Below are 27980 nucleotides of genomic sequence, written 5' to 3' on the forward strand. Positions count from 1 at the left end.
CACACTGCTGCGAGATGCGGCCGAGTCTCGCTGGTTAAAAGCAAGCTGTGGCACCTGCACTCGGGAGCGGAGCGTGCAGCTGCATAGCAATACATGGAGCTGCACGCTCCGCTCCGGAGTGCCGGTGCCACAGCTTGCTTTTAACCAGCGAGACTCGGCCGCATCTCGCAGCAGTGTGTCTCTGGCCTAAAGGCCCCGTCTCACATAGCGAGATCGCTAGCGAGATCGCTGCTGAGTCACAAGTTTTGTGACGCAACAGCGACCTCAGTAGCAATCTCGCTATGTGTGACACGTACCAGCGACCCGGCCCCTGCTGTGAGATCGCTGGTCGTGTCGGAATGGCCTGGGCCGTTTTTTGGTCGTTGAGGTCCCGCTGACATCGCTGAATCGGTGTGTGTGACACCGATCCAGCGATGTCTTCACTGGTAACCAGGGTAAACATCGGGTTACTAAGCGCAGGGCCGCGCTTAGTAACCCGATGTTTACCCTGGTTACCAGCGTAAATGTAAAAAAAAAAAAACAGTACATACTCACCATCTGATGTCCGTCAGGTCCCTTGGCGTCTGCTTCCTGCTCTGACTGAGTGCCGCCGTACAGTGAGAGCACAGCACAGCAGTGACGTCACCGCTGCGCTCTGCTCTCACTGTACGGCGGCACTCAGAGCAGGAAGCAGACGGCAAGGGACCTGACGGACATCAGATGGTGAGTATGTACGGTTTGGTTTTTTTGGTAACCAGGGTAAACATCGGGTTACTAAGCGCGGCCCTGCGCTTAGTAACCCGATGTTTACCCTGGTTACCCGAGTGCTGCAGGGGGACTTTGGCATCGTTGAAGACAGTTTCAACGATGCCGAAGTCGTTCCCCTGATCGTTGGTCGCTGGAGAGAGCTGTCTGTGTGACAGCTCCCCAGCGACCACACAGCGACTTACCAACGATCACGGCCAGGTCGTATCGCTGGTCGTGATCGTTGGTAAATCGCTATGTGTGACGGGCCTTAACTCATCAAAACCTCTCAGGTTCCCCTCAGTGGCTATGTGCACAAAAAGTTTTGAGAAGTTTTTGGAGCAGAAATCGAGAGAAAACTTCAAATCCTATTAAATTCCAAAACTCCTCAAAATCTTGAAGGTTTAGCTCAGTTTCCTCTAAAAAGAAAAAAAAAAAAATCAGCAAAGCAAGTTTTTGCTTAGAAAAACTTAGCAAAAAGACTCGCACATAGCCATTTTTTAATTTTGTAGGAGAATTTGGGGAGTTTCCCCCTCAGATTCTGCACCAAAAACTCAGTGTGCACATAGACTTCAATGGTCTCCATCTGAAATTCATAGATTTTGACCACCTAAAAAAAACCTCTGTTTGCACATAGTCTAACAGTACACACTTTTAGTGGTCCATGCCAATGGCAAGAGAATCTAGCCTGATGCATCCACAAGAATATCTTCTTTCCCTTGGTGGGGCAAGGGCGAATTAGACAAATCTCCTTGGACATTGGATTGGACAAAATCATGTTTTTAAGGCATGATATCCCTCAAGCGTGGAAGCAACATATACAGTTACATCCATATATATTTGGACAGAGACAACATTTTTCTAATTTTGGTTATAGACATTACCACAATGAATTTTAAACAAAACAATTCAGATGCAGATGAAGTTCAGACTCTCAGCTTTCATTTGAGGGTATCCACATTAAAATTGGATGAAGGGTTTAGGAGTTTCAGCTCCTTAACATGTGCCACCCTGTTTTTAAAGGGACCAAAAGTAATTGGACAATTGACTCCAAGGCTATTTCATGGACAGGTGTGGGCAGTCCCTTTGTTATGTCATTCTCAATTAAGCAGATACAAGGCCTGGAGTGGAGTGGATTTGAGGTGTGGTTCTTGCATTTGGAAGGATTTGCTGTGAAGTAAACATGCGGTCAAAGGAGCTCTCCAGAAAAAAAACATCTGAGAAATTGTTACAATATTTGGAGTGGCAAAATCTACAGTTTGGTACAGCCTGAGAAAGAAAGAAAGCACTGGTGAACTCAATGCAAAAAGACCTGGGCGCCCACGTAAGACACCAGTGGTGGATGATCGCAGAATAATCTCCATGGTGAAGAGAAACCCCTTCACAACAGCCAACCAAGTGACCAACACTCTCCAGGAGGTCGGCGTATCAATATCCAAATCTACCATAATGAGAAGACTGCATGAAAGTAAATCCAGAGGGTTCACTGCATGTTGCAAGCCGCTCATAAGCATCAAGAATAAAGGCTAAAAAAAAATCTAAAAAAGCCAGCACAGTTCTGGAAGAACATTCTTTGGACAGATGAAACCAAGATCAACCTCTACCAGAATGATGGAAAGAGAAAAGTATGGCGAAGGCGTGGTACAGCTCATGATCCAAAGCATACCACATCATCTGTAAAACACGGCGGAGGCAGTGTGATGGCTTGGGCATGCATGGCTGCCAGTGGCGCTGGGTCACTAGTGTTTATTGATGATGTGACACAGGACAGAAGCAGCCGAATGAATTCTGAGGTATTCAGAGACATACTGTGTGCTCAGATCCAGCCAAATGCAGCCAAACTGATTGGTCGTCGTTTCATACTACAGATGGACAATGACCAAAACATAAAGACAAAGCAACCCAGGAGTTTATTAAAGCAAAGAAGTGGAATATTCTTGAATGGCCAAGTCAGTCACCTGATCTCAACCCAATTGAGCATGCATTTCACTTGTTAAAGACTAAACTTCAGACAGAAAGGCCCACAAACAAACAGCAACTGAAAACCACCGCAGTGAAGGCCTGGCAGAGCATCAAAAAGGAGGAAACACAGCGTCTGGTGATGTCCATGAGTTCAAGACTTCAGGCAGTCATTGCCAACAAAGGGTTTTCAACCAAGTACTAGAAATGAACATTTTATTTAAAATTATTGAATCTGTCCAATTACTTTTGGTCCCTTTAAAAACAGGATGGCACGTTTGAAACTCCTAAACTCTTCATCCAATTTTAATGTGGATACCCTCAAACGAAAGCTGAAAGCCTGAACTTCATCTGCATCTGAATTTTTTTGTTTAAAATTCATTGTGGTAATGTCTAACCAAAATTAGAAAAATGTTGTCTCTGTCCAAACATATATGGACGTAACTGTATATCTTTTTAACCCCTTCACCTCCTAGACAGTTTTCACCTTCATGATTAGTATTTATGAGGTAATAACTTTGGAACACTGCAACGCATCCCACTGATTCTGAGATTGTTTTTTCATAACATAGTATACAAAGATAAAAGGGATTAGAGGACAGTTTCATGATCGGTTTTAAAATTTATTTTACATCACGCGCTTATTTGTGAAAAAAACAGAAATGTTGCAATTTAAGCTTTTCATTTTTATTCCCTTAAATTAGAGTGTTATGTCACACTAAATAGTTAATAAATGCCATTTCCCACATGTCTACTTTACGTCAGCACAATTTTTGAAACATAAGGGTTGAAAGTTGACCAGTAATTGCCTTTTTTTCCAACACCATTTTTTTTTTTTTTTTTTTTTCATTTTTAGGGACATTACATTTGAAGTGACTTTTAGGGGTCTATATGACAGAAAATATCAAAAGTGACACCATTCTAAAAACTACACCCCTTAAGGTGCTCAAAACCACATTCAAAAAGTTTATTAACCTTTCAGGGGCTTCACACAAATTTTTAGAATATTGAAGGAAAAAAAATTAACATTTTAACTTTTTTTCACAAAAAGTTTACCCACATTTTTTTATTTTCACAAGAGTAACAGGAAAAAAATGGATCCCAAAAAGTGTTGTGTAGTGTCTCCTGATCAAGCCGATACCCCATACGTGGGGGGGCACATTACTTTTTGAATGCAAAATTAGCTGCAATAATTAGCATGCATTTGTAATGTTGCGTTTGGAGAGCCCCTGATGTGCCTAAACAGTGAAAACTCCCCCACAAGTAACATTTTAGAAACTAGACCCTTCAGGGAACTTGTATAGATGTCTGGTGAGCACCTTGAGCCCCCAGGTGCTTCACAAAAGTATAAAACATTGAGTCGTGAAAAAAACAAACACATTTTTTGCACAAAAATGTATTTCAGGCCAAAATTTTTCATTTTGGTCAAGGGTAACAGGAGATATTGCACCATAAAATTTGTTGTGCAAATTCTCCTGAGTATGCCGATACCCCATAAGTGGGGGAAAACTACTGTTTGGGTGCATGGCAGGGCTCGGAAGGGAAGGAGTGCAATTTGACTTTTTGAATATAAAATGTACTGGAATAATTAGCGGACACCATGATGTGTTTGGAGTGCCACTGATGTTCCTTAACAGTGGAAACACCTGACTAGTAAAAACACTTTGAAAACTATACCCCTCAGTGAACTTTTCTAGATGAGTGGTGAGAACCTTGGACCCCAGGTGCTTTACAGATTGTTATAAATATTGAGCTGTGAAAATTAAAAATACAAATATTTTTCCTGCAAAAATTTTCTGGTTTAGTCCCAAATTTTTTATTTTCACATGGTAATGGACCACAAATTTTGTTGTGCAATTTTTCCTGCGTACATAGACACCCCATATGTGGTGAAATAATGGGTCTCAGAAATGGAGTGACATTTTGGAATGCGGATTTTGCTGAAACAGTCTGCAGGTATCATGTCGCATTTGGGGAGCCCCTGATATGCCTAAACAGTGGATATCCCCCACAAGTGATCCAATTTTAGAAACTAGACCCTCAAGGAATGTATTAAGATGTGTGGTGAGCGCCTTGATCCCCCAGGTTGCGTTACAGAAGTTTATAACGTAGAGCCGTGAAAATAAAAAAAAAACAAAAACACATTTTCCCACAAAAATTTTATTTTAGCCCCACATTTTTTATTTTTGCTAGTGTAACAGGAGAAGATGGTACACAATTTTTTGTGCAACATCTCCTTAGTAAGCCGATACCCCATATGTGGTCGAAAACTACTTTTGAGGCACAGTGCAAATCTCAGAAGGGAAAAAGCTCCATATTGGAGTTCAGATTTTGCTGGACTGGTTTGAGGGTTCATGTCACTTTGGCAGAGCCCCTGAGGTGCCAGAACAGCAGAACCCCCCCAAAAGACACCATTTTACAAACTATGCCTCTCAATTAATTCATTTAGGGGTGCAGTGATCATATTGACACCACAGGTGAGTCAGAGTTGTATACCATTGGGCAATGAAGAAGAAAATAATTATATATTTACCACCAAAATTTAGTTTTAGCCCCAGATTTTACATCTTCACAAAGGGAAATGGGTAAAAATTGCAACAAAATTTGTCCCACAATTTATGCTGAATGTAGAAATACCCTATATATGGCTTCACAGTACTGCTTAGCCATATGGCGAGACTCGGGAGGGACAGAGCCTTATTTGCCTCTTGGAGCGCAGATTTTCCTAGAATAGTTTGCAGACTCCATATACAGAGCCCCTAAGTGCTAGAAGAGCAGAATCCCCCATTTTGAAATTAATACCCCTTTGGGAATTTATCCACAGGTGTAGTGATGATTTTGACTCCATGGGTGTTTTCCAGAAACAAGCAGCATTGGTTGTTGCTGAGTGAAACTTGCAAACAGCCATAGTAAATAGTACGTTGCAGTGACCAGTACGTTGTAGTGACCAGTACATTGTACTTCCCATACATTGTGCCCAGTTCATGCATCCCATAAATTAGGCAGGCTCTCATCGCTACAGAAATTGCAAACGTGGATGCCAACTGCGGTTTAGGCACACTGTGGGGATCAAGAGGGATGGGGCATTTGGATTTGAGAGTGCAGAATTTGCTGAATTTGTTTTTGGGGACGAGGAGCCATTTCACTTTTAGAACCTTTGTGTTTCCAGTAACGTGGAAGTCACCTATATTTCCGTTAACAGATGATGGACCTGAGTGGGGACTTGCTTTTTTTTGTGGATTGAGTTGAAGCTTTTGTCGGAAACATTTTATATAACGTTTGGGATTATATTTATCCAGCGCTCTACGCTGAGCACTTTGCGGTTTCCATCTAAATCTGAGCGATGTGATTCAGATGAAATCCCCGAAGGAGTCATTCACTATACTGAGGCAGCAGGAGTTACTCTGGACTCTGTCTGGCCTCTGTTCAGCGATGTACTGTTTTGTTTTTTACGAAGTGCACAATACTGTGGTGGCCTGCTCTTTTATGCACACAGAAAAAGACAGACACTGATGGATCAAAGGCAGCCAAACTGCGGCCACAGTGCCTCCATCTGCCTTGCTAGTGATTTAGCCAGTTTACTAGCTCTAGTGACCCGAATATCATCATGACGACAGTGGGTCACTATGGCAACAATCGGCCCTTTGCGATTACGTCGTGGTGGCTCCAATTGAAGAGAAGAGGGAGCTCCCGCTCTCTGCATGCCTGCTAAATAATATAGATTGCAGCATTTAATGGGTTAAAGTGCCGGGTGTCATCTATCAGAATCTGCTGACACCCCACATACAGCCTACTGTGCACGGGAGATCGCCATGACGTGTGTATATAATATTGCATCAATTGGGAAGTACTTCTCAACCATGTACTGTATAAGCTGCACAAGTAAATGCAAGTGCAAAGGCTTCCTCTTCAGGGTTTTTCCAAAGGAAACACCTCTGCAATTTTGTATCCAGTTTTTTTTTTTTAACTAAAACCAGAGGTGGAATCAGCAAGAAGTATCTAACTCCTTTATAATTATATATTTCCCATCTTTTATATATTTATATATTTCCCATTCATAATGAATGCACTTCTGGCTTTGGCACATAAACTGAATTATACGCTGCCACAAAAACCCCACTGTTTTCCATCAATACTATATATATATATATATATATATATATATATATATATATATATATATATATATATATATATATATATATATATATATACACACACTACCTTCCATATTCTGTCCGTTAATATAGTTCAAGAGGCGTTTGAAGCTTTTCATTATTCCAAGACCAAACATATCCGTTTTTAGCTGTGTTGTTACCCAGTGAGTGGATTCATAGCTTCTGAGCTCGAAAGTCTGAAAAAGAATATAAACATTTTAAATTAATATAAGGATTATTTTTCTCCCATTTTATTTTAGTGTTAAATAATCAATTGCTCCTTCTGATGCTGAATTTTATGGTGAGGACGTAGGAGAGGTTTTCTTCTGATGATTCTTCCATGAAAGCCATATTTGTGCAGGTGTCTCTGAACAGTAGAACATTGTACCACAACTACAGAGTTTGTTAAATCTTTCTGAAGATCTATTTCAGTCAAGGGGGGTAGTTTCTGATTTGCATCTCTAGCAATCCTGCAAGCAGATCTCACTGAAATTTAGTTTAGTCTTCCAGATGTTATCTCGACCTCCATTGTTCTTGTTAACTACCATTTATTAATTAAATTTCGATCTGAGGAAAGGGCAACTTGAAAACTCTTTGCTGTTTTCCTGTAGTCTTCTGCTTTGTGGGCCTCCATCATTTAATTTGCAGCTGCTTAAAAGAACCCATGGCTTCTGGTTTTTGGCACAACGTTAGAAGAGGCTGGGTTTTTATAAAGCTATTAAATTTGTATCACTTGGCCTTTCCTAATGGAGATAGTGAACAAGCAATTACCATAAAAAGGCTAATTAACCCCTTCACCCCCTGAGCTTTTTTCGTTTTCGTTTTTCGCTCCCCTCCTTCCCAGAGCCATAACTTTTTTATTTTTTCGTCAATATGGCCATGTGAGGGCTTATTTTTTGCGGGATGAGATGTACTTTTGAATGATGGTTTTGGTTTTGCCATGCCGTGTAACAGAAAACGGGAAAAAAATTCCAAGTGTGATGAAATTGCAAAAAAAGTGCAATCTCACACTGTTTTTTGTTTGGCTTTTTTGCTAGGTTCACCAAATGCTAAAACTAACCTGCCACATGATTCTCCAGGTCATTACGAGTTCATAGACACCCAACATATCTAGGTTATTTTTTATCTCAGTGGTGAAAAAAAATTCCAAAGTTTGCTTAAAAAAAAATAAAATTGCGCGATATTCCGATACCCGTAGCGTCTCCAATTTTCATAATCTGGGGTCGGGTGAGGGCTTATTACCATGTAAACCTATGGAAAACCAAATCCACTGTGCCCATGGTGCGGAAAATACTGCACGGAAACGCTGCATTGTATTTTCCGCAGCATGTCAATTCTTTGTGGGGATTCCGCAGCGTTTTACACCTGCTCCATAATAGGAATCCGCAGGTGAAATCCACACAAAAAACACTGGAAATCCGCCGGAAAATCCGCAGGTAAAACACAGTGTGTTTTACCTGAAGATTTTTCAAAAACGGTGCGGAAAAATCCACACACAAATCCGCAACGTGAGCACATAGCCTTAGGGTTAGGGATGGAATTAGGGTTAAGACTAGGGTTAGGGGTGTGTTGGGGTTAGGATTGTGGTTAGGGTTGGGATTAGGGTTTGGGGTGTGTTGGGGTTAGTGGAGTTAGAATTGAGGGGTTTCCACTGTTTAGGCACATCAGGGGGTCTCCAAACGCGACATGGCGCCACCATTGATTCCAGCCAATCTTGCGTTGAAAAAGTCAAATGGTGCTCTCTCCCTTCCGAGCCCCGGCATGTGCCCAAACAGTGGTTTACAACAACTTTTGGTGTCCAATTTCTCCTGTAACCCTTGGGAAAATAAAAAATTGCGGGCTAAAAAATTATTTTTGAGGAAAGAAAAATGTTTTTTTATTTTCACGGCTCTGCGTTATAAACTTCTGTGAAGCACTTGAGGGTTCAAAGTGCTCACCACACATCTAGATAAGTTCCTATGGGGGGTCTAGTTTCCAAAATGGGGTCACTTGTGGGGGGTTTCTACTGTTTAGGCACACAGGGGCTCTCCAAACGCGACATGGTGTCCGCTAATGATTGGAGCTAATTTTCCATTCAAAAAGCCAAATGGCGTGCCTTCCCTTCCGAGCCGTGCACCCAAACAGTGGTTTACCCCCACATATAGGGTATCAGCGTACTCAGGACAAACTGGACAACAACATTTGGGGTCCAATTTCTCCTGTTACCCTTGGGAAAATAAAAAATTCTGGGCTCAAAATCATTTTTGAGGAAAGAAAAATTAATTTTTATTTTCACGGCTCTGCGTTATAAACTTCTGTGAAGCACTTGAGGGTTCAAAGTGCTCACCACACATCTAGATAAGTTCCTATGGGGGGTCTAGTTTCCAAAATGGGGTCACTTGTGGGGGAGCTCCAATGTTTAGGCACACAGGGGCTCTCCAAACGCGACATGGTGTCCGCTAACGATTGGAGCCAATTTTCCATTCAAAAAGTCAAATGGCGCACCTTCCCTTCCGAGCCTTGCCGTGCGCCCAAACAGTGGTTTACCCCCACATATGAGGTATCCGCGTACTCAGGAGAAATTGCCTAACAAATTTTAGGATCCATTTTAACCTGTTGCCCATGTGAAAATGAAAAAATTGAGGCTAAAAGAATTTTTTTGTGAAAAAAAAAGTACTTTTTCATTTTTACGGATCAATTTGTGAAGCACCTTGGGGTTTAAAGGGCTCACTATGCATCTAGATAAGTTCCTTGGGGGGTCTAGTTTCCAAAATGGGGTCACTTGTGGGGGAGCTCCAATGTTTAGGCGCACGGGGGCTCTCCAAACGCGACATGGTGTCCGCTGAAGATTGGAGCCAATTTTTCATTAAAAAAGTCAAATGGCGCTCCTTCCCTTCCGAGTTCTGCCGTGCGCCCAAACAGTGGTTTACCCCCACATATGAAGTATCAGCGTACTCAGAACAAATTGGACAACAACTTTCGTGGTCCAGTTTCTCCTTTTACCCTTGGGAAAATAAGAAAATTGTTGCTAAAAGATCATTTTTGTGACTAAAAAGTTAAATGTTAATTGTTTCCTTCCATGTTGCTTCTGCTGCTGTGAAACACCTGAAGGGTTAATAAACTTCTTGAATGTGGTTTTGAGCACCTTGAGGGGTGCAGTTTTTAGAATGGTGTCACTTTTGGGTATTTTCAGCCATATAGAACCCTCAAACTGACTTCAAATGTGAGGTGGTCCCTAAAAAAAAAATGGTTTTGTAAATTTTGTTGTAAAAATTAGAAATCACTGGTCAAATTTTAACCCTTATAACTTCCTAGCAAAAAAAAAAAATTGTTTCCAAAATTGTGCTGATGTAAAGTAGACATGTGGGAAATGTTATTTATTAACTATTTTGTGTCACATAACTCTCTGGTTTAACAGAATAAAAATTAAAAATGTGAAAATTGCAAATTTTTCGCCAAATTTCCGTTTTTTTCACAAATAAACTCAGAAATTATCGACCTATATTTACAAATAACATGAAGCCCAATATGTCACAAAAAAACAATCTCAGAATCGCTAGGATCCGTTGAAGCGTTCCTGAGTTATTACCTCATAAAGGGACACTGGTCAGAATTGCAAAAAAATGGTGAGGTCATTAAGGTCAAAATAGGCTGGGTCATGAAGGGGTTAATGCAATGTCGCGGCGACCAAAAAAACGTAATTTTGGCGTTTTGATTTTTTTTCTTGCTACGCCATTTAGCGGTCAGGTTAATCCTTTGTTTTTATTGATAGATCGGGCGATTCTGAACGCGGCGATACCAAATATGTGCATGTTTAATTTTTTTAATTGTTTTATTTTGATTGGGGCGAAAGGGGGGTGATTTGAACTTTTATATATTTTTTATTTTTTTATATTTTTAAACACTTTTTTTAATTTTGGCATGCTTCAGTAGCCTCCATAGGAGGCTAGAAGCATGCACAACTCGATCGGCTCTGCTACATAGAGGTGAAATACAGATTACCTCTATGTAGCAGAAAGGCAGGTGTACTTTGAGCGCCGACCACAGGGTGACGGTAAAAGCAATCGGCCATCAACAACCATAGAGGTCTCAAGGAGACCTCTGGTTGTTATGCCAATGCACCGCTGACCCCCGATCATGTGACAGGGGTCAGCAGTGCGAGCACTTCCGGCCGCGCGGCCGGGATTGCTAGTTAAATGCCGCTGTCAGCGCTTGACGGCGGCATTTAACTAGTTAATGGGCGCGGGCGGATCGCGATTCCGCTTGCGCTCACATGTCAGCTGTACAAAACAGCTGACATGTCGCGGCTTTAAGGTGGGCTCACCGCTGGAGCCCACCTTACAGCAGGGGATCTGCCAGCTGACGTACTATTCCGTCAGCTGGCAGAAAGGGGTTAAGGTCTGAAACCTTGGTCAAAGTTATATGAGCACACAAACACTTTAAGGGTGGCCAAGCTTTTTGCATTTGCTCATTTTCCTTTTTGTAATTTTTAAAATGTAAAAGATGAAAATGTTTTTTTTTACTAAAATACAAAGGAAATGTGTTATCTTTAGCTTTAGCTCTTTTAGAGATCATTTTTAACTTGCTTAACTGTTCACAATAACAGTAATTTTGACAATGAGTGCCCAAACTTTTACATGCCACTATATATATTTAGTGTGGGTGAAATAAGTATTGAACACATCATCAATTTTTAAACTAAATATGTTTCTAAAGGTACTAGTGGCATGAAATTTTCACCAAATATTGATAACAACCCATCAAATCATTATAGACAAAGAAATCAATCCATAGATGGTAATAAGTTATGTGCAAGAATGAGAAATGACAGAAAAAGTTTTGAACACGTTTACTGAAATGTAATTAATACTTCGTAGAAAAGCCTTTGTTGGTGTGGACAGATTCAAAATGCCTCCTGTATGGAGAAACTAGTCGCATGCATTGCTCAGGTGTGATTTTGACCTATTCTTCCACACAAACACTCTGTGTGGGCTCTATGAACTCTAAACTTTAGCTCCTTTCACAAATGTTCTAGTGGATTTTGGTCAGGTGATTGGATTGGCGATTCCAAGAATTTTTATTTTCTTTCTCTGGAACCAATTGACAGTTTCCTTGGTTGTGTGTTTGGGATACTTGTCTTCCTGAAATGTTCCCTCTTGTTTCATTTTCATCATCCTGGTAGAAGGCAGCAATTTTTTAAAGAATGTCTCTATACATTTGTCCATACATTCTTCAATTATGAAGTTTGCCAGTGCCTATATACTGAATAAAAGCCCCATGCCACGATGTTCCCACATCCAAACCTCACTGTTGGTATGGTGTTTTTGGGGTGATATGCAGTGCCTTTTGGCCTCCAAATCATGCTGTTATGGTTGTTAAAAAAATTCAATTTTGGTCTCATCTGTTCAGACTATATTCTCCCAGTATTTTACAGGCTTGTCTAAATGTTGCTGAGCAAACTTTAAATGGCCTTGAACATGTATTTTGTGCAGCAATGGAGTCTGGCGTGGTGAGCATGCATACAGACCATGGAGTCAGAGTGCATTACTCATTGTTTTAATTAAAACAATGGTACCTGCTGATTGCAGGTCCTTCTCCATCTCTCCACAGGTTGTCCATGGCTTTTGAACAACTCTTCTGATAATTCTTTTCATTCCTCTCTGTGAAATTTTGGGGGAGTACCTACAGTAGTCATGGCCGGTTTATGGTGAAATTAGGTCCTTAGGACATATTAGTTATTATATTTGTTTATCTGTGATATGATGTGCTGTGCAATTGTAACTCCCCAGGTAACCTGTTTTTACAGTGATGTTGCCTTCCCTTCAGGGAGGGTAATATCATGCTTGGAGGCAATGGAGTTCTATTTACCGGGTAAGGTACCCACACACAACACTGTCATGATCTCAATGGCAAGAGAACATAGCATAAGCATATATAGGAACTAGCTCTTGGAAGATGGGAACTGAGCTGACCATGAACTAAACCTAACGCACAACTAGCAGTGGCCGGGTAGCATGCCTACGTTGATTCTAGATGCCCAGCACCAGCCGGAGGACTAAATAAAGCTAGCAGAGGAAAATATTAGTCCTAGCTCACCTCTAGAGAAATACCCCGAAAGGAGACAGAGGCCCCCCACATGTATTGGCGGTGAGTTGAGATGAAATAACAAACGTAGTATGAAAATAGGTTTAGCAAATTTGAGGTCCACTTACTACATAGCAGAAGACAGAAAGGACACTTTCATGGTCAGCTGAAAACCCTATCAAAAACACCATCCAGAAATTACTTTAAAACTCTGGCATTAACTCATAACACCAGAGTGGCAATTCCTGTTCACAAGAGCTTTCCAGACACAGTAACGAAACTACAGCTGTGAACTGGAACAAAAATGCAAAAACAAACATGGACAAGAGTCCAACTTATCTAGTAGTTGTCTAGGAGCAGGAACAAGCACAGAGAGGCTTCTGATAACATTGTTGACCGGCAAGCAACTAACAGAGCAGCAAGGTTATATAGCGACTCCCACATCTTGATGGGAACAGGTGAACAGAGAAGATGAAGACACAGTTCAATTCCACCAGTAGCCACCGGGGGAGCCCAGAATCCAAATTCACAACACATTCCAAATCCAGGCCAGAAGGGGGAGCTCAGGACCCGGATTCAGGGGGGCTTCCCTTAGCTATAGGCTTCCCAATCTGGAGGAGGAGTAAGACAGTTGGTCCAGGGAGGCCAAGAAGAGCAGACGTCTAGGAGAGACGCAGAGCAGACAGCAGAGCTGGCAGCCAGGATTGAGCTGCAGCTCCAGGAAGGACAGAGAACCCGAGGGGTTGAATGTGGTGGAGCTACAGAGGAAAGGAGCAGAGGAGAGATAAAGGGCTCTGAGGGGAACTGCGACCGGGCACCCTCAGAAACAAAGCACAGCAACCAGACACCGGGAGCCCGAGGCTTTAGTGGGACTCTAGAACACTTAGCAGAACCGGAGGGCTAAGAACTTTAAGTGATCAGCCCGCACCACACCTGAGATGCAGCAGCACCTGAGGAGCCTGGGGCATGATAGAGTCCCTGTAAAACGGCTCAAGCTACCCGTCATGCAGGTACCTGTTCCAGGACAGGGTAAAAGAGGAATTTGCCAGTAAGCTTCAGACAGCAGGGACCTCATACAACAGCGCAAGGAGGAAAGGTTCACGGACCTCAACTGGGAAGGAGATTCTCCCCCATTGCCTCTGAGCTGGCCGGACCTCAGGACACCTGTACCTGGTACCCTGGACTGTGGACTACTACCACCAGTAAACCAGGTAAAGGCTTTACAACTTGCGTCCTCCAATTATTCATCGGCATGCAACATCCTTGCCACACATCTTGGGAGCCCTGGGGATCCCACTTCACCTGTGGGAAGCATCACCATCCAGCTGCCATACCATCACCCCAGAGGACCCCTTTAAGCAGCGTCAGTCCCTACTGACCGAGAACCACAGGTGGCGTCACGAACAATAGACTTTCTACCATATTCCCTTTAAAGACCTTTCTCCTTTAATTAGGCGCCCAGGGCCACGGACCGGGTCGCAGCCACCGTGACATCCCCTTTAAGACTGGACCTGGTACCGAGTACCCCACTGCCCAGGGGGGCGACTAACAATCATTTTGATTCATCGCCTTTTGTGAAAATCTTTTATTCCAGTGGAATACTGCCATATAATGAAATGCTTTGCTGCAAACTCTGTTACGCTGAAAATCCGCACCATAAATTGCCAGGCTGCAAATGCCAAACCTGCGGAGCCATTTACTTTACACTGTAGATTTTGCCCCATTCACAGCGACAGTACTCTTAGGGTATGTTTCCACGGGGCGTATTCCTTCAGTATTTGCTGCGGATTGGACGCTGCGTACAGCCGCAGGGTCCAGATGTTACAGCATAGTGGAGGGGATTTTATGAAATCCCATCTCCACTATGCGTACAAACACGCAGGTGGCAGACCCGCGGAAACGGACATGCGGCACGTCTTTATAGCCCGCAGCATGTCTATCTTGCGGAGACGCTCAGTTAACGCAAGAGAAATTACACAGTCTATGTATAGGATGTGGTGATAACGCCTGTGTGAACACAGGCGGAATCACCACGCATACAAAAGGGGCAGGGCTTTGGGTGGAGCGGGGTATCAGCTGCATCCAAAGCGCTGGGATTCCAGACCGTGGACACATACCCTAATACACAGCAGATTTCCTGTGCATTTCACTCGCTTGTTACCCTGAAGCGTACAAAAAGAACATTGGTTCCACTTTGGGAAAATTAAAAAAAGACTGTTATTTTGAATAGCAGGAAAAAAAATAATCCCCTGTAATAAACTAAATTTCTAAATATGAATGTTGTTTGGGATGCAGTGTATCACAATCACAAGAGGGTTAAACAATGAATCCCTTTCATTGATTTTAATTATGTTAAAAAAAAGATATAAAATTTTTACCTGAATACATTTTCTAATCCACACATACAAGCAAAAAACATTAACGAACAAGATTAAAATTCCAGTTATTTAATTAAGCAAATTAGGATTTAGTCTCAATTTAAAGGGGGTGTAAGAAGGATTAATCCCTATAAAATATACCCACCAACATTTTGTGACTTGAAAAAGATCTTTCTACAGTTACATCCATTAGATACAGTGGGGGAAAAAGCATTTCGTCAGCCACCAATTGTGCAAGTTCTCCTACTTTAAAAAGATGAGCGAGTCCTGTAATTGAAACAGTAGATAGACTACAACTATGAGAGTTAAAAATCAGAAAACAAATCCAGACAATCACCTTGTCTGATTTGGCCATATTTATTTTTCAAATTATGGGGGAAAATACGTATTTGGTCACCTAAAAACATGCAAGATATCTGGCTCTCACAGACCTGTAAGGGTATGTTTCCACGGTAAGTAAACGCTGCTTGTTTGACGCTGCAGCGTCAAACAAGCAGCGTCCAGATGTTCCAGCATAGTGGAGGGGATTTTATGAAATCCCGTCTCCACTATGCGTGGAAACCCGCACGCGGTGGCCCTGCGACTCCGGACATGCTGCGCGTCTTTTCAGATCGCAGCATGTCCGTACACCTTGCGGGGACGCAGCGTCCCCGCAAGGCATATCACAGGGCCCTATGGCGAGGGGTGCGATGATCCCGGATGTGTACTGTACACATCCGGCATCATCGCGTCCCAGAAAGGGGGCGGGGCTTAGCGCCGAGCGGCTTCGCTGCTGCGGCGATACCGCCGCCCCTCCGGACCGTGGAGCTATACCCTAACTTCTTTAAAGGTACCTTCACACTAAACGACGCTGCAGCGATATCGACAACGATGCCGATCGCTGCAGCGTCGTTGTGTGGTCGCTGGAGAGCTGTCACACAGACAGCTCTCCAGCGACCAACGATGCCGAGGTCCCCGGGTAACCAGGGTAAACATCGGGTTACTAAGCGCAGGGCCGCGCTTAGTAACCCGATGGTTACCATTGTAAATGTAAAAAAAACAAACAGTACATACTCACCTTCTGCTGTCTGTCACACGTCCCTCGCCGTCTGCTTCCCGCACTGACTGAGTGCCGGCCGTAAGGCACAGCACAGCGGTGACGTCACTGCTGTGCTCTGCTTTCACTTTACGGCCGGCGCTCACAGTCAGTGCGGGAAGCAGACGGCGAGGGACGTGTGACAGACAGCAGAAGGTGAGTATGTACTGTTTGTTTTTTTTCATTTACAATGGTAACCAGGGTAAACATCGGGTTACTAAGCGCGGCCCTGCACTTAGTAACCCGATATTTACCCTGGTTACCACTGTAAAACATCGCTGGCATCGTTGCTTTGGCTGTCAAACACGACGATACACGCCGATCTGACGACCAAATAAAGTTCTGAACTTTCAGCAACGACCAGCGATATCACAGCAGGATCCAGATCGCTGCTGCGTGTCAAACACAACGATATCGCTATCCAGGACGCTGCAACGTCACGGATCGCTATCGCTGCAAAGTCGTTTAGTGTGAAGGTACCTTAAGAGGCCCCTCTCTCCTCCACTCATTACCTGTAGCAATGGCACCTGCCTGAACTTGTTATCAGTATAAAAGACAAGTGTCCACAACCTCAAACAATCACACTACAAACTCCACTATGGTGAAGACCAAAGAGCTGTCGAAGGACACCAGAAACAAAATTGTAGCCCTGCATCAGGCTGGGAAGACTGAATCTGCAATAGGCAAGCAGCTTGTTCTGATGAAATCAATGAGAAAATGGAAGGCATACAAGACCACTGATAATCTCCCTCCATGGGGTCAAAATGATCACAAGAACGGTGAGCAAAAATCCCAGAACCACATGGGAGGACCTAGTGAATGACCTGCATAGAGCTGGGACCACCGTAACAAAGGCTACCATCAGTAACACAGTACGTCGCCAGGGACTCAGATCCTGCAGTGCCAGACGTGTTCCCCTGCTTAAGCCAGTACATGCCCGGCCCATCTGAAGTCTGCTAGAGAGCATTTGTACTATCCAGAACCAGGGGCCAACCAGGACCAAGCCCGTAATGAGGATGTAACCCGAAGTGAGAGTGATAAGAGACCCGCTTCCCCTAAAACGGCCCCAAGGTCTAGTCGTGCTGCAGCTATTAAGTGTTGGCGGTGCCAAGGGCCCGGACATGTGGCCGCCAACTGCCCCCTGACAGCTGAACCCATCGACTGTGGGTATACTCGCTGTGTGTCTGTGTATGCCCAACCAGTCTGCACCGCCACTACAGGCAGCGAACCCCAACTGTGCCAGGTACTCATCAACGGGTACCATACAGAGGCTCTCTTGGACTCGAGGAGCTTAATGACTCTGGTCCATGGGTCCCTTGTTGCCAGGGACAACCCCAATGAACAGGAAGTGGGGGTGGTGTGTATACATGGGGAACTCCGAGAGTACCCGACCATGTAGGTTACTTTTTCCACACCGTGTGGAGAAATCAAACATGTGGTGGAAGTGAAGACCCTTCCATATGGGACTGTATTCGGAAGAGACCTGCCCCTATTCTGGTCCCTGTGGGAGACCAGGGTTAACCCTACCAAGGAAAATGTTATTCCAGGTGTGGAACCCAAAGATCCTGAGTCAGGGATACCTACCGTAGGGGTCACTAACCTACTGACAGAGTGTAACCCCGATAGGTTTCCCGTAGAGGTATTTTCAGGAGAGATCGAAGAGACCCCATCGATCCCTGAGCTGAAAGTGTCCCCTGGTAAGATCGGGACAGCTCAATTCCAGAATCCTACTCAGGCCCTGGCACGAGAAAGGGTGATAGAGATAAATGGAGTGGCTCAGCAACCGGGTGCTGAGGCAGTTTTTTCCCACATGGCTATCCAAAAGGGTGGATAAAATCCGGGATGAGGTGGTGGAACAACTGGTAGTGCCAATCTTACCATCGGGCGGTGCTCAAAATGGCTCACACCCACATGCTGAGAGGGTACTTGGGGGGCCAAAAAGATGCATGAGCGCATACTGCAGCTTTTCTTTTGGCATGGGATCTAAGCGGAAGTCCAGAGGTACTGTGACACGTGTCCGGAGTGCCAACTAACCTCACTACCGGAGTCCATTGGTACCACTGCCCATCATAGAGGTACCATTTGAGCAGATAGCAATGAATCTGGTAGGGCCTATAGTGAAATCCACCCATGGCCATCAACATTTTGGCCATAGTGGACTGCGCCACGCGGTACGCAGAGGAAATACCTCTTCGCCACACCTTGGCAAAACTAATAGCCCGCGAGATGTTTGCCATGTTATGTCGCCTTGGGCTGCCAAAGGAGATCCTCATGGATCAGAGGACTCCTTTTATGTCCAAGGTGACCAAGGAGCTATGTAAGCTGCTCCGGATCAAACAGCTACGCATGTCAGTGTACCACCCACAAACCGACGGCTTACTAGAGAGATTTAATAAGACCATTAAATCCATGCTTAAAAAGGAGGTCTCCAATGACGGGAGGGATTGGGACATGTTATTGCCCTATCTGATGGTCGCTATCTGCAAGGTACCACCGGTGTCCACAGGTTTCTCACCGTTTGAGCTATTGTATGGCAGGCAACCAAGGGGACTGCTCGACGTAGCCAAGGAGACATGGGAACAGGAGCCAACTCCGCATCGTAGTGTGAACGAGCACGAGGCAAGCATGCAGGACCAGATTGCGCCAGTCAGGCCCATAGTAAAGGAGCATCTGATGGTTATCCAGGCTGCGCAGAGCCGCACGTATAATATAAGATCCACGGATAGGTCCTTTAAAGAAGGGGACCGGGTATTAATTGGTACTAGTGCCCACCTCGGAGACTAAACTCATGGCCAAGTGGCAAGGGCCTTATGAGGTACAGGGAAGGTGAGAAAAGTAAATTATAGAGTGTACCAGCCCATAAAAAGGAATCCTGAACAACTGTACCATGTAAACTTGCTAAAAGCCTGGAAGCACAGGGTATGTTTGGTCACAGAGGGCACTCCGGTCGTACCAACGGGGAACCCTCTGGCACCTGCCAAGGATGCTGCTGGGGGTCAGGTTAAAATAAATGATGACCTCAGCAAACAGCAGCGATGGGAGGCTCAGGTTCTGGTGCAACACAATACGGATGTATTCTCAGAGCTGCCGGGGCAGACCTCAGTGATTCAGCATGACATTGTCAACGAGCCCAGGGTAAGGGTACCGTTGCGGGTGCCAGAAGCCCAGAGGCAAGCTATCACAGACGAAGTGAAGCAAATGCTTCAGTTGGGACTCATCGAGGAGTCCCGGAGTCCAGTCCCTGAAATTGGCATTGTGTTGATATCCGGTCCTCATCAGCCCCAACTTCAAGAAAACCTTCATTGTACAAACGGATGTCTCAGAGGTATGCCTAGGAGCGGTGCTGTCGCAAGAGGTGAACGGGGATGAACATCCAGTCACCTACTCGAGCAGGAAACTGATCCCGGCAGATAAAAATTATAGCGTACTGGAGGAGTGCTTGGCGATTAAGTGGGCTTTGAAGTCCCTATGCTACTATTTGATCAGGCGTCAGTTTCGTTTAGTAACGGACTATTCACCCCTGGTCTGGATGAGAAACGCAAAGGAAAAGAATGCTAAGGTTGGTTGGTTCCTGACAATACATAACTTCTTAGTTTTTCAGTGGAACATCGGGAGAAGTCGCAGGCAAATGTGGATGCCCTGTGACGGGCCTCCTGTGTGGTAACAAGTGTTCAACCCCACAAGTTTGAACAGAGGGAGGAATATGTGAGACAGTGACAGGTGTTATATGTGAAAGTCGCTATGTGTCCCTCAGGATTCGCATAGAAACTTATTGAGGCCACGGGAGTGCATTACAGTCACAGGCTGTGATTGCAGGGCAAAATAAAAGAAAGTTTTGGCCTTGGGCAAGCTATTTATCCAAGGCAGATTTAAGAGAACCCGCCATGGGCTTTTATTTTTGGAGCAGACTACAGGACGGTAGTGGGGTGGTCTGCTTCCTCCCGGCCAGGTCTAACAAGTGGCCTATGGCCACAGATTCCTTGTAAAAACCCTGCAGCAAAGGGTTAGGTAGGTCAATCTTGGTTTGCAAACTGCAGAGCAGGTGGCTTTGCAAAGCTTCAGCCTAAGTGAAGTAACACAGAGCCAAGCAGAGCCAAAAGGCCTGGCACCCCTCAGCGTACACTGCAATACAGTCGTCCACGGCAACCAATCTCAGACACGGACTGTCTTGTTCCCAGCTGCGATCTGGAGCATACCATTTTCGAATATGCTGAACATTGAAAGAAACTTTGTTTTGAACTTTCCTATGGTCACTGCCTGTCTGTCATACTGCACCAACCCTACTGCACTACAAGGCACCATTTGCTATAAAAAATGTTAGGGGTTTAGCCAGGAGGCCCTCTTTGCCAATCCAAATAGTTTGGGATAAAACTGTTGCAGCGAGGAAGCAGGAGGCCACATTTGCTCATCAAAATCGTAAGGGTATGTGCACACACTGCGGAATCGCAGCGAATTGGTTGCTGCGGATTCGCAGCAGTTTTCCATAACTTTACAGTACCATGTAAGCCTATGGAAAACATAATCCGCAGTGCACATTCTGTGGAAAAAAACGTGCGGAAATGCAGCGTTGTTGTCCGGAATGTCAATTCTTTGTGCTGGATTCCACCTGCGGCTTTCCACCTGCGGATTCCTATTAAGGAACAGGTGTAAACCGCTGCGGAATCCGCACAAAAACCATGGTAAATCCGCAGTAAATCTGCAGTGCGGATTTCCTGCAGATTTTACCAAAATCAGTGCGGAAAAATCCACACACCATTCCACAATGTGTGCACATACCCTTAGAGTGTTGTTCAGGCTCACTGTCTAAGAAAATTGTAACGCTCACGCCTAGACTGGATGATGCGAGCGAGGATTGTGGCCACACTGTACTACAAACCAGAATAACCTTGGAAGGGCTGGACTAAGCAGCTACCTTGGTGTTCACTGGAGCATTTAGTGGCAAAGTCAGGCTTGTGCGCCAGGTACCACTCCAGGGCGGCACCTGGGAGTAGCAACTGAACCAACAGGTGGACAGGACACTAACAGGTGCACGTGACTACTGTAGATATAGCTGATGTTTAGACTGGCAAGTACTGGCGGGGGCGGGCACGGTTGACACACTGGCAGGCAGATGGGCACGGCTGACACACTGGCAGGCCGAAGGGAACAGTTCAGACTGGAGGAACTGGAACTGTTGCGGGGAAGGCAGGAACATTGGCAGGTACGAGTGGGATATAAGAACAGGTAGGGACCAGTACAGACTGGAGACAGTTTCTGGAAGGACTGGGACACAGGCAGGTATGAATGGGATGTGGGGACGGGTAAGACCCAGTTCAGACTGGACAAACAAGGAGTCGATGATGCGGAGAGGGAGCAGAGGCGGAGAGGGAGCAGTGCAAAGCCACGGAGAGGGAGCAGAGCCGCAGAGGCAGAGAGGGAGCAGAGCAAAGCCACAGAGGCAGAGAGGGAGCAAAGCAGAGCCACAGAGGCAGAGAGGGAGCAAAGCAGAGCCACAGAGGCAGAGAGGGAGCAAAGCAGAGCTGTAGATGTGAAAAGGGAGCCGACAGGACCAGATTCACACAAGTACTTAAAGTGAACTAACAAGTGTACACCAAGGGCACTAATGTTGTACAGCGACAACCAGATAGAGACAGGTGCAGGTACCGAAAAGGCAAGTTAAGGAGTAGGAACATGGATAGACACAGCAGGGTAGGGAAGATTCCAGACTAAGATGCAAACAGGAACAGAAATAAGACTTAGTTCAGACAAGGTGAAACACAGGTAATAGTTCAAGATACAGGATTCAGGCCTGGGTATACAGTACCCAGGGTGGCAGAGACAAAAGCAGGGACAGGACCTGGCAACTCAGCAGTTGAACACAGACTGAGTGAGAGTATTGCTCAGGCATTTTCCCATTGGTGGAGATGCCTTAAGTACCTGGTGCCTCTTGGCAATAGACTGGGGAAACATTAGGAATGCGCACGCTGTCCCTTTAAGAATCAGGAAGTGCAGGCACCGCTGCTCTAAGCATAAAGCCAGGAAGTATACACACAGCAAGCAGAGGATGTGTGGTTTACAGCATGTAGCAGGCAGAGGGCAGAATTCACAGCATGGCCCAGAGTGGTGAGTAAGCCGGTGTATCAGCCTGATGGGAGAAGGGAAGCCATGCAGTGATGTTGCAAAAATAAATAGTGATTGTTCATTTAGTGACAGTTGACTGAAAGGTGTGGGCCTGGGCCTAAGGTTGTGAAACAGCAGGTTACAAGAGGGGAAGAGTACATACAACATGAGTAGGAAACAGCGTGGTGGAAGGGGCAATTATCTTGGTGTTTGACATGTACGTGGGTCAGGTGTTAATGAAAGCTTAAATGAACAAACATCGTCTCGTCCCATCCAAAGACCACTGACAACATCTGTTACTGGACAGGCTACTCCACTCTTTCCTTGGCAACCGCACAGCGGTATGCCTCGTATATGAGGGTTAGAAAGCCTGTGCACCAGCAGAACAGCGTCCAAGTCTGGGGGGCAATAACAATGCCATCAGGGGGGTTTGTATCCTATTGCATTTTGGTCTTCAAAAATGGAAGAGTGGCCTGTCACGCTTTTGGAGGTCTTGTCATGCCCAACAGCCAGCGTTCAGCGCTGCTGGTGGTGTCCTCACGGATAAGCGCACCGGGCTGTCCTCTGAAAGAGTAGACCGCCTAACTTTCATCAAAATTAACAAGTCATGGATCTCCAATTAAATTTGCACCCTAGCCGCAGACTGGGCAGACTAGGCAATGGTGTAGTTTAGTGTCATTCATTGATCTTGCGTTATTGCAGTCTGTGACACCTTTGTCGTGGCTTCTATGCCTGCTGTGGCTACTGCTGCTGATGTTACAAACAATTTTTTGAAATGTGGAGATTCCAAATTGAGTCTCCATCTGGTAGGTGGTTTGCCTGTAGTGGAAAGTGTGTCAGAGGTCTATTATACTGTTTCTACTTTGTGGAAATTGATTCCACTTTTGTGATGTGACAATTTTTAAATGTGGAGAATCCAAGTTGGGTCTCCTTCATGTGTGCTGCCTGTAGCAGCAGCACTCCCCAGACCGGCAGGCCTGCACTTACAGGCAGTTGAGTGAAAGTATTACTATCCTTACATTTTTCTACCAACACTACTCTATGCAGCTGACGTTTGTGGCACCTGAGTGTGGCAAGGAAAAAAAAATTGAGCTTTTGCATGAGATATCAGGGCTCCCAGCAAAGAAGGCTTACACCGCTCCTTTAATCAACAGGTCTATTTGAAACTTCAATTCAAAGCTCTAAATGCTGGGCCAGACCCGGATACCTCATGCATGGCCCATGGCTGACTGCGCTGTGCCAATAGCAAATTTATTCTGCGGGTCAATTGATGCTACTTTTCATGGTGACTGCCTCTAATTTTAGTTGTTTGGGAAGCTTTTTGTCACCCCTGAAGGTGGTTTCTAGATGTTTGGTTTTGACTCAGATTGAATTTAAACAGGTTTGGGTACATTCGTCCAGGGCAGTATTTGCCACTAGGCACTTGAGGGCAGGTGCCTAGGGTGGGACGATGCAGGGGGGCCATACCTGAGCAGGTTTTTTTTTATAAAGTCCGGGCCGGGGTCACCTTAAACCCCCACTCCCCCCCCCGCTTGCCGACATCATACAGTATGATTCATTCTCACCTACTCCAGCGATGCCTGGTCTGGTCTCAGCGACGGCAGCTCGTCCTGCGTGAGCGGTCACGTGGTACTGCTCATTAAGGTGATGAATATGGACGCATATTCATGACCTTAATGAGCGGTACCACGTGACCGCTCACATGAGGGTGCTGCGCCGGGACAGAGGTGGAGGATTCCGTTCTGCGTGGTGTGGAAAAAGCGAGTATGATGACAGCCAGGGAGGACGGGGGGGGATGAAGGAGGATGGGGAGCCGATGAGCCATACAAGATGGGAGCGGCGGGGAGCCGATGAGCCATGCATGGAGGGGGCCAGGGGGGAGAGATGAGCCATGCAAGATGGGAGCCGATGAGCCACGCATACAGGGGGGGATGGGAGATGAGCCAGAGCCACCCATGCCTACAGGGAGGGGGAGATGAGCCACGCATACAGGGAGGGGGGGGAAGATGAGCCACCCATACAGGGAGGGGGGGGAAGATGAGCCACCCATGCATACAGGGAGGGGGAGATGAGTAACGCATACAGGGAGGGGGGGAGATGAGCCACCCAAGCATATAGGGAGGGGGAGATGAGCCACACATACAGGGGGGGGAGATGAGCCACCCACGCATACAGGGAGGGGGAGATGAGCCACCCATGCATTCAGGGAGGGGGAGGAAGATGAGAAGATGAGCCACCCATGCATACAGGGAGGGGGAGATGAGCCACGCATACAGGCAGGGGGAGATGTGCCACGCATACAGGGAGGGGGGGGGAAGATGAGCCACCCATGCATACAGGGAGGGGGAGATGAGCCATGCATGATGGGAGTGGGGAGCCGATGAGCCATGCATACGGGGGGGAGATGAGCCATGCATGCATGATGGGAGGGGGGTGGGCCATTATATAGTATTCATGGATCATCATATGTGGCCATTATACAATATTGAGCATCATGTGTGGCCATTATACAGTATTGAGCATCATGTGGGGCCATCATACAGTATTGAGCATCATGTGGGGCCATAATACAGTATGGAGCATCATGTGTGGCCATAATACAGTATTGAGCATCATGTGTGGCCATTATACAGTATGGAGCACTGTGTGGCCATTATACAGTATGGAGCACTGTGTGGCCATTATACAGTATTGAGCATCATGTGTGGCCTTTATACAGTATGGAGCACTGTGTGGCCATATTTTTTTTTATAATTATTGCTTATGGAACAGTGTGATCAGCAGTACTAAATGGGTGTGGTTGGGGCGTGGATATCGGTGTGACTAGTTGTGAAATGGGTGTGGTCAGAGGTGTGGCCTAAAATTTTCCGCGGTGCGCTATATGCGCCGCAAACTTTGTCCCTCTTTCCCTTCACAAGTTGGGAGGTATAGTACCGCATTTGCCGGATCACAGCAGGTGCCGCAAATGTCCGCAAATCCCATAGGGAATGAATGAGGCCGAACGCAGTGTTGCCGTAAGTGATCCGCTACGCGGCAGATGCGGAAAAACTGCCAGATCTGCTGCAAAAGGCTACTTTCACATCAGCAATTTTTGCCAAAGTCACTGCCGATCGTGTCATACTCAAAGGGGGAGGCAGCACTAAAAGTGCCTAGGGCAGCAGAAACTCTAAATACGGCCCTGCATTCGTCGAACATCGGGACGTTCGGCGGACTGAAACAAACCTTTTGAAGGTTTGCTCATCTCTACAGAAGAGGACTGGAGCAGCATCGATAACAGATGAAGATGGTGGCTAGTAAGTCTAAGGCCGGGATCACACATGTGAGAAACACGGCCGAGTCTCGCATATTAATACCCAGCCCTGCCGCCTGCACTCCGGAGCGGAGCGTGCTTCTGCATAGCAATACATGGAGCCGCACGCTCCGCTCCTGAGTGCCGGCGGAAGTCCCGGGTATTAACATGCGAGCCGTGTTTCTCGTATGTGGGATCCCGGCCTTATACTAAGGGCAGGGAACTTAGATTAGTGGCACCATTCAAGCCGGACAGCTACATTGAGGTAGAAATTAACATAACAGTAGTCATGTTCCCTGGAAACTAACAAAGCAACTAGGCAGATTGCCAGATCTGGACTTGGTGAGGAATTTCCCCTAACGCTCCTGCAATTAGCGTCTTTCTTGTAGTGTTTTGCCTTCCTTTGGATCAACATTTTAGGTTATAGGTTGAATTCAAAGGGCTTGAGTCTTCTTTCAACATTAAACTATGAAAACTATAAGGCAATTGTCTTGGCTTCTAGCCATAGAAGGTGTAGATAGTCAGTAAGAAGCTAATAAACAAGTAACAAGAAATGTAAGTTACAAATAGATAACAAGTAAATCTGTGCAGGAAGCTGTGATATGATATAATTAATATAGCCTATAGAGAGGAAATATCTCCAGACACCACTTAGTGAGGCCCTATTATCAGACTTCTCAGGCAATGCATGAGTAGGGATATTCTAGCTTTCTAAACATTTAGCACAGTCGTTTTAAGCATTTAGAAATCTTTCTGCGAGTGCTTCCGATAGTCAAAGTACTTTCCAAAATCTGTTTCTTGAGGGATTGGCCCAGTATGCTGGCCTCTTACCATCTGTGTCCCAGTGCCCTTTAATACATGAGGCTTTGGTCATAGAGCAATACATCCAGCACTCCTCTCACAGTCACACTCACACATGGTAATACCCATATAACTTACATTGTATTTTTTCAACACCTGGTATTTGGGGCACTCGTAGTTTCCACAAAAAGGAGGGAAGCCATCAATGCTGTTTTCTCCAGCCAGTGTCGCAGTCCCATACACCAAGCACAAGAGCAGCAGAGACACAGCCGCCATAGCCATTCAGTATGTTCAGAGATTACTGAGACAGAAGGCTTCTGGCTTCCCAATTATATACAGCACAGAGGGGGAGGGGGCCAAAGGTTAACCACTTCACTGCTGTTTAGAGAAAATGCGCAGATAGTCTATTGAGAATAGTTTTGTTGACTCAGGCTGAATACCATGTGAATCAATTTCACATACTTGCAGAATTAAAAAAACTCTCACTATGCAAAGTAACTTTATATAACATTGTCATGTGTTGAAGGTCACATATTGCAACATTTTAGATAAATGAGTAAGGAAGTTGTAAAGAGGATTTGTCATCAGAATTCACAATACAAACTGCATGCATTATTACTTAGCTATCATAGACCTGATGAGGCTGCTGTATTAACTTTGAAAATCCACGTCAGAATGTTCTTTTTTTATTTTAGTTTCCTCTTCTCTTTCTTTCTTCAACATAGCCATGTGAGGGTTTGAATTTTGTGAGTAGTTGAAGTTTTGAATGACACTATTCATATTATCGTATAATGTACTAATTAATGGGAAAGAATGGCTGAAATAGTGAAAAAAGGAAATTACTCCATTGTCTTTGTGTTTTATGAGGTTAAATGTGCAGTAAAAAGGACCTGGGAACATGATTTTTCAGGTCAGCACAATAACGGCAATACCAAACTTATACCCTTTTTATATATCTTAGTGGTTGAAAAAATTAGAACTTAGTAAAAAAAATTGATTTGTATTTGTTTTAGCTGAGATCTATAATACATTTTACTCCATCAATAGAGCTGTGTAAGGCTGGTTTCACACTTGCGTTTTTATCTGCATGCGTTTTTAAAAAAAAACAAAAAAAACCGCATGTGTGAAAAACGCATGTAAACGCGGTAAAACGCATGCGTTTTTTAGACGCATGCGTTTTTATAGAAAAACACAAGAAAACACAAGAAAACACAAGAAAACACAAGAAAACCCTAACCCTACCCCTACCCCTAACCCTAACCCTAAACGTGACTGAAATACGTGGCACTGAAATACGTGGCACTGAAATACGTGGCACTGAAATACGTGCAACTGAAATACGTGGTACTTAAATACGTGGCACTTAAATACGTGGCACGTGGCACTTAAATACGTGGCACGTGGCACTTAAATACGTGGCACGTGGCACTTAAATA

The 27980-nt window shown here is 45.1% G+C and overlaps 1 protein-coding gene across 1 annotated transcript in view; it reads right to left on the reverse strand.

Moving 5' to 3' along the window:
- The window catches only part of LOC143804580 (heme-binding protein 2-like), a 34539-nt gene extending 7550 nt beyond the window's left edge, over positions 1-26989 (reverse strand). The window contains exons 1-2 of the mRNA XM_077282818.1: positions 26683-26989; positions 6907-7036 (exon numbers count right to left, since the gene is read on the reverse strand). Coding sequence (XP_077138933.1) covers positions 6907-7036; positions 26683-26826 — 274 coding nt within the window. The 5' untranslated portion in view covers positions 26827-26989. The remainder of the gene's footprint in view (positions 1-6906; positions 7037-26682) is intronic.
- Positions 26990-27980: the final 991 nt, after the last annotated feature.

This window comes from Ranitomeya variabilis, chromosome 2, assembly GCF_051348905.1.
Source record: "Ranitomeya variabilis isolate aRanVar5 chromosome 2, aRanVar5.hap1, whole genome shotgun sequence".
Taxonomy (NCBI): Eukaryota; Metazoa; Chordata; class Amphibia; order Anura; family Dendrobatidae; genus Ranitomeya; species Ranitomeya variabilis.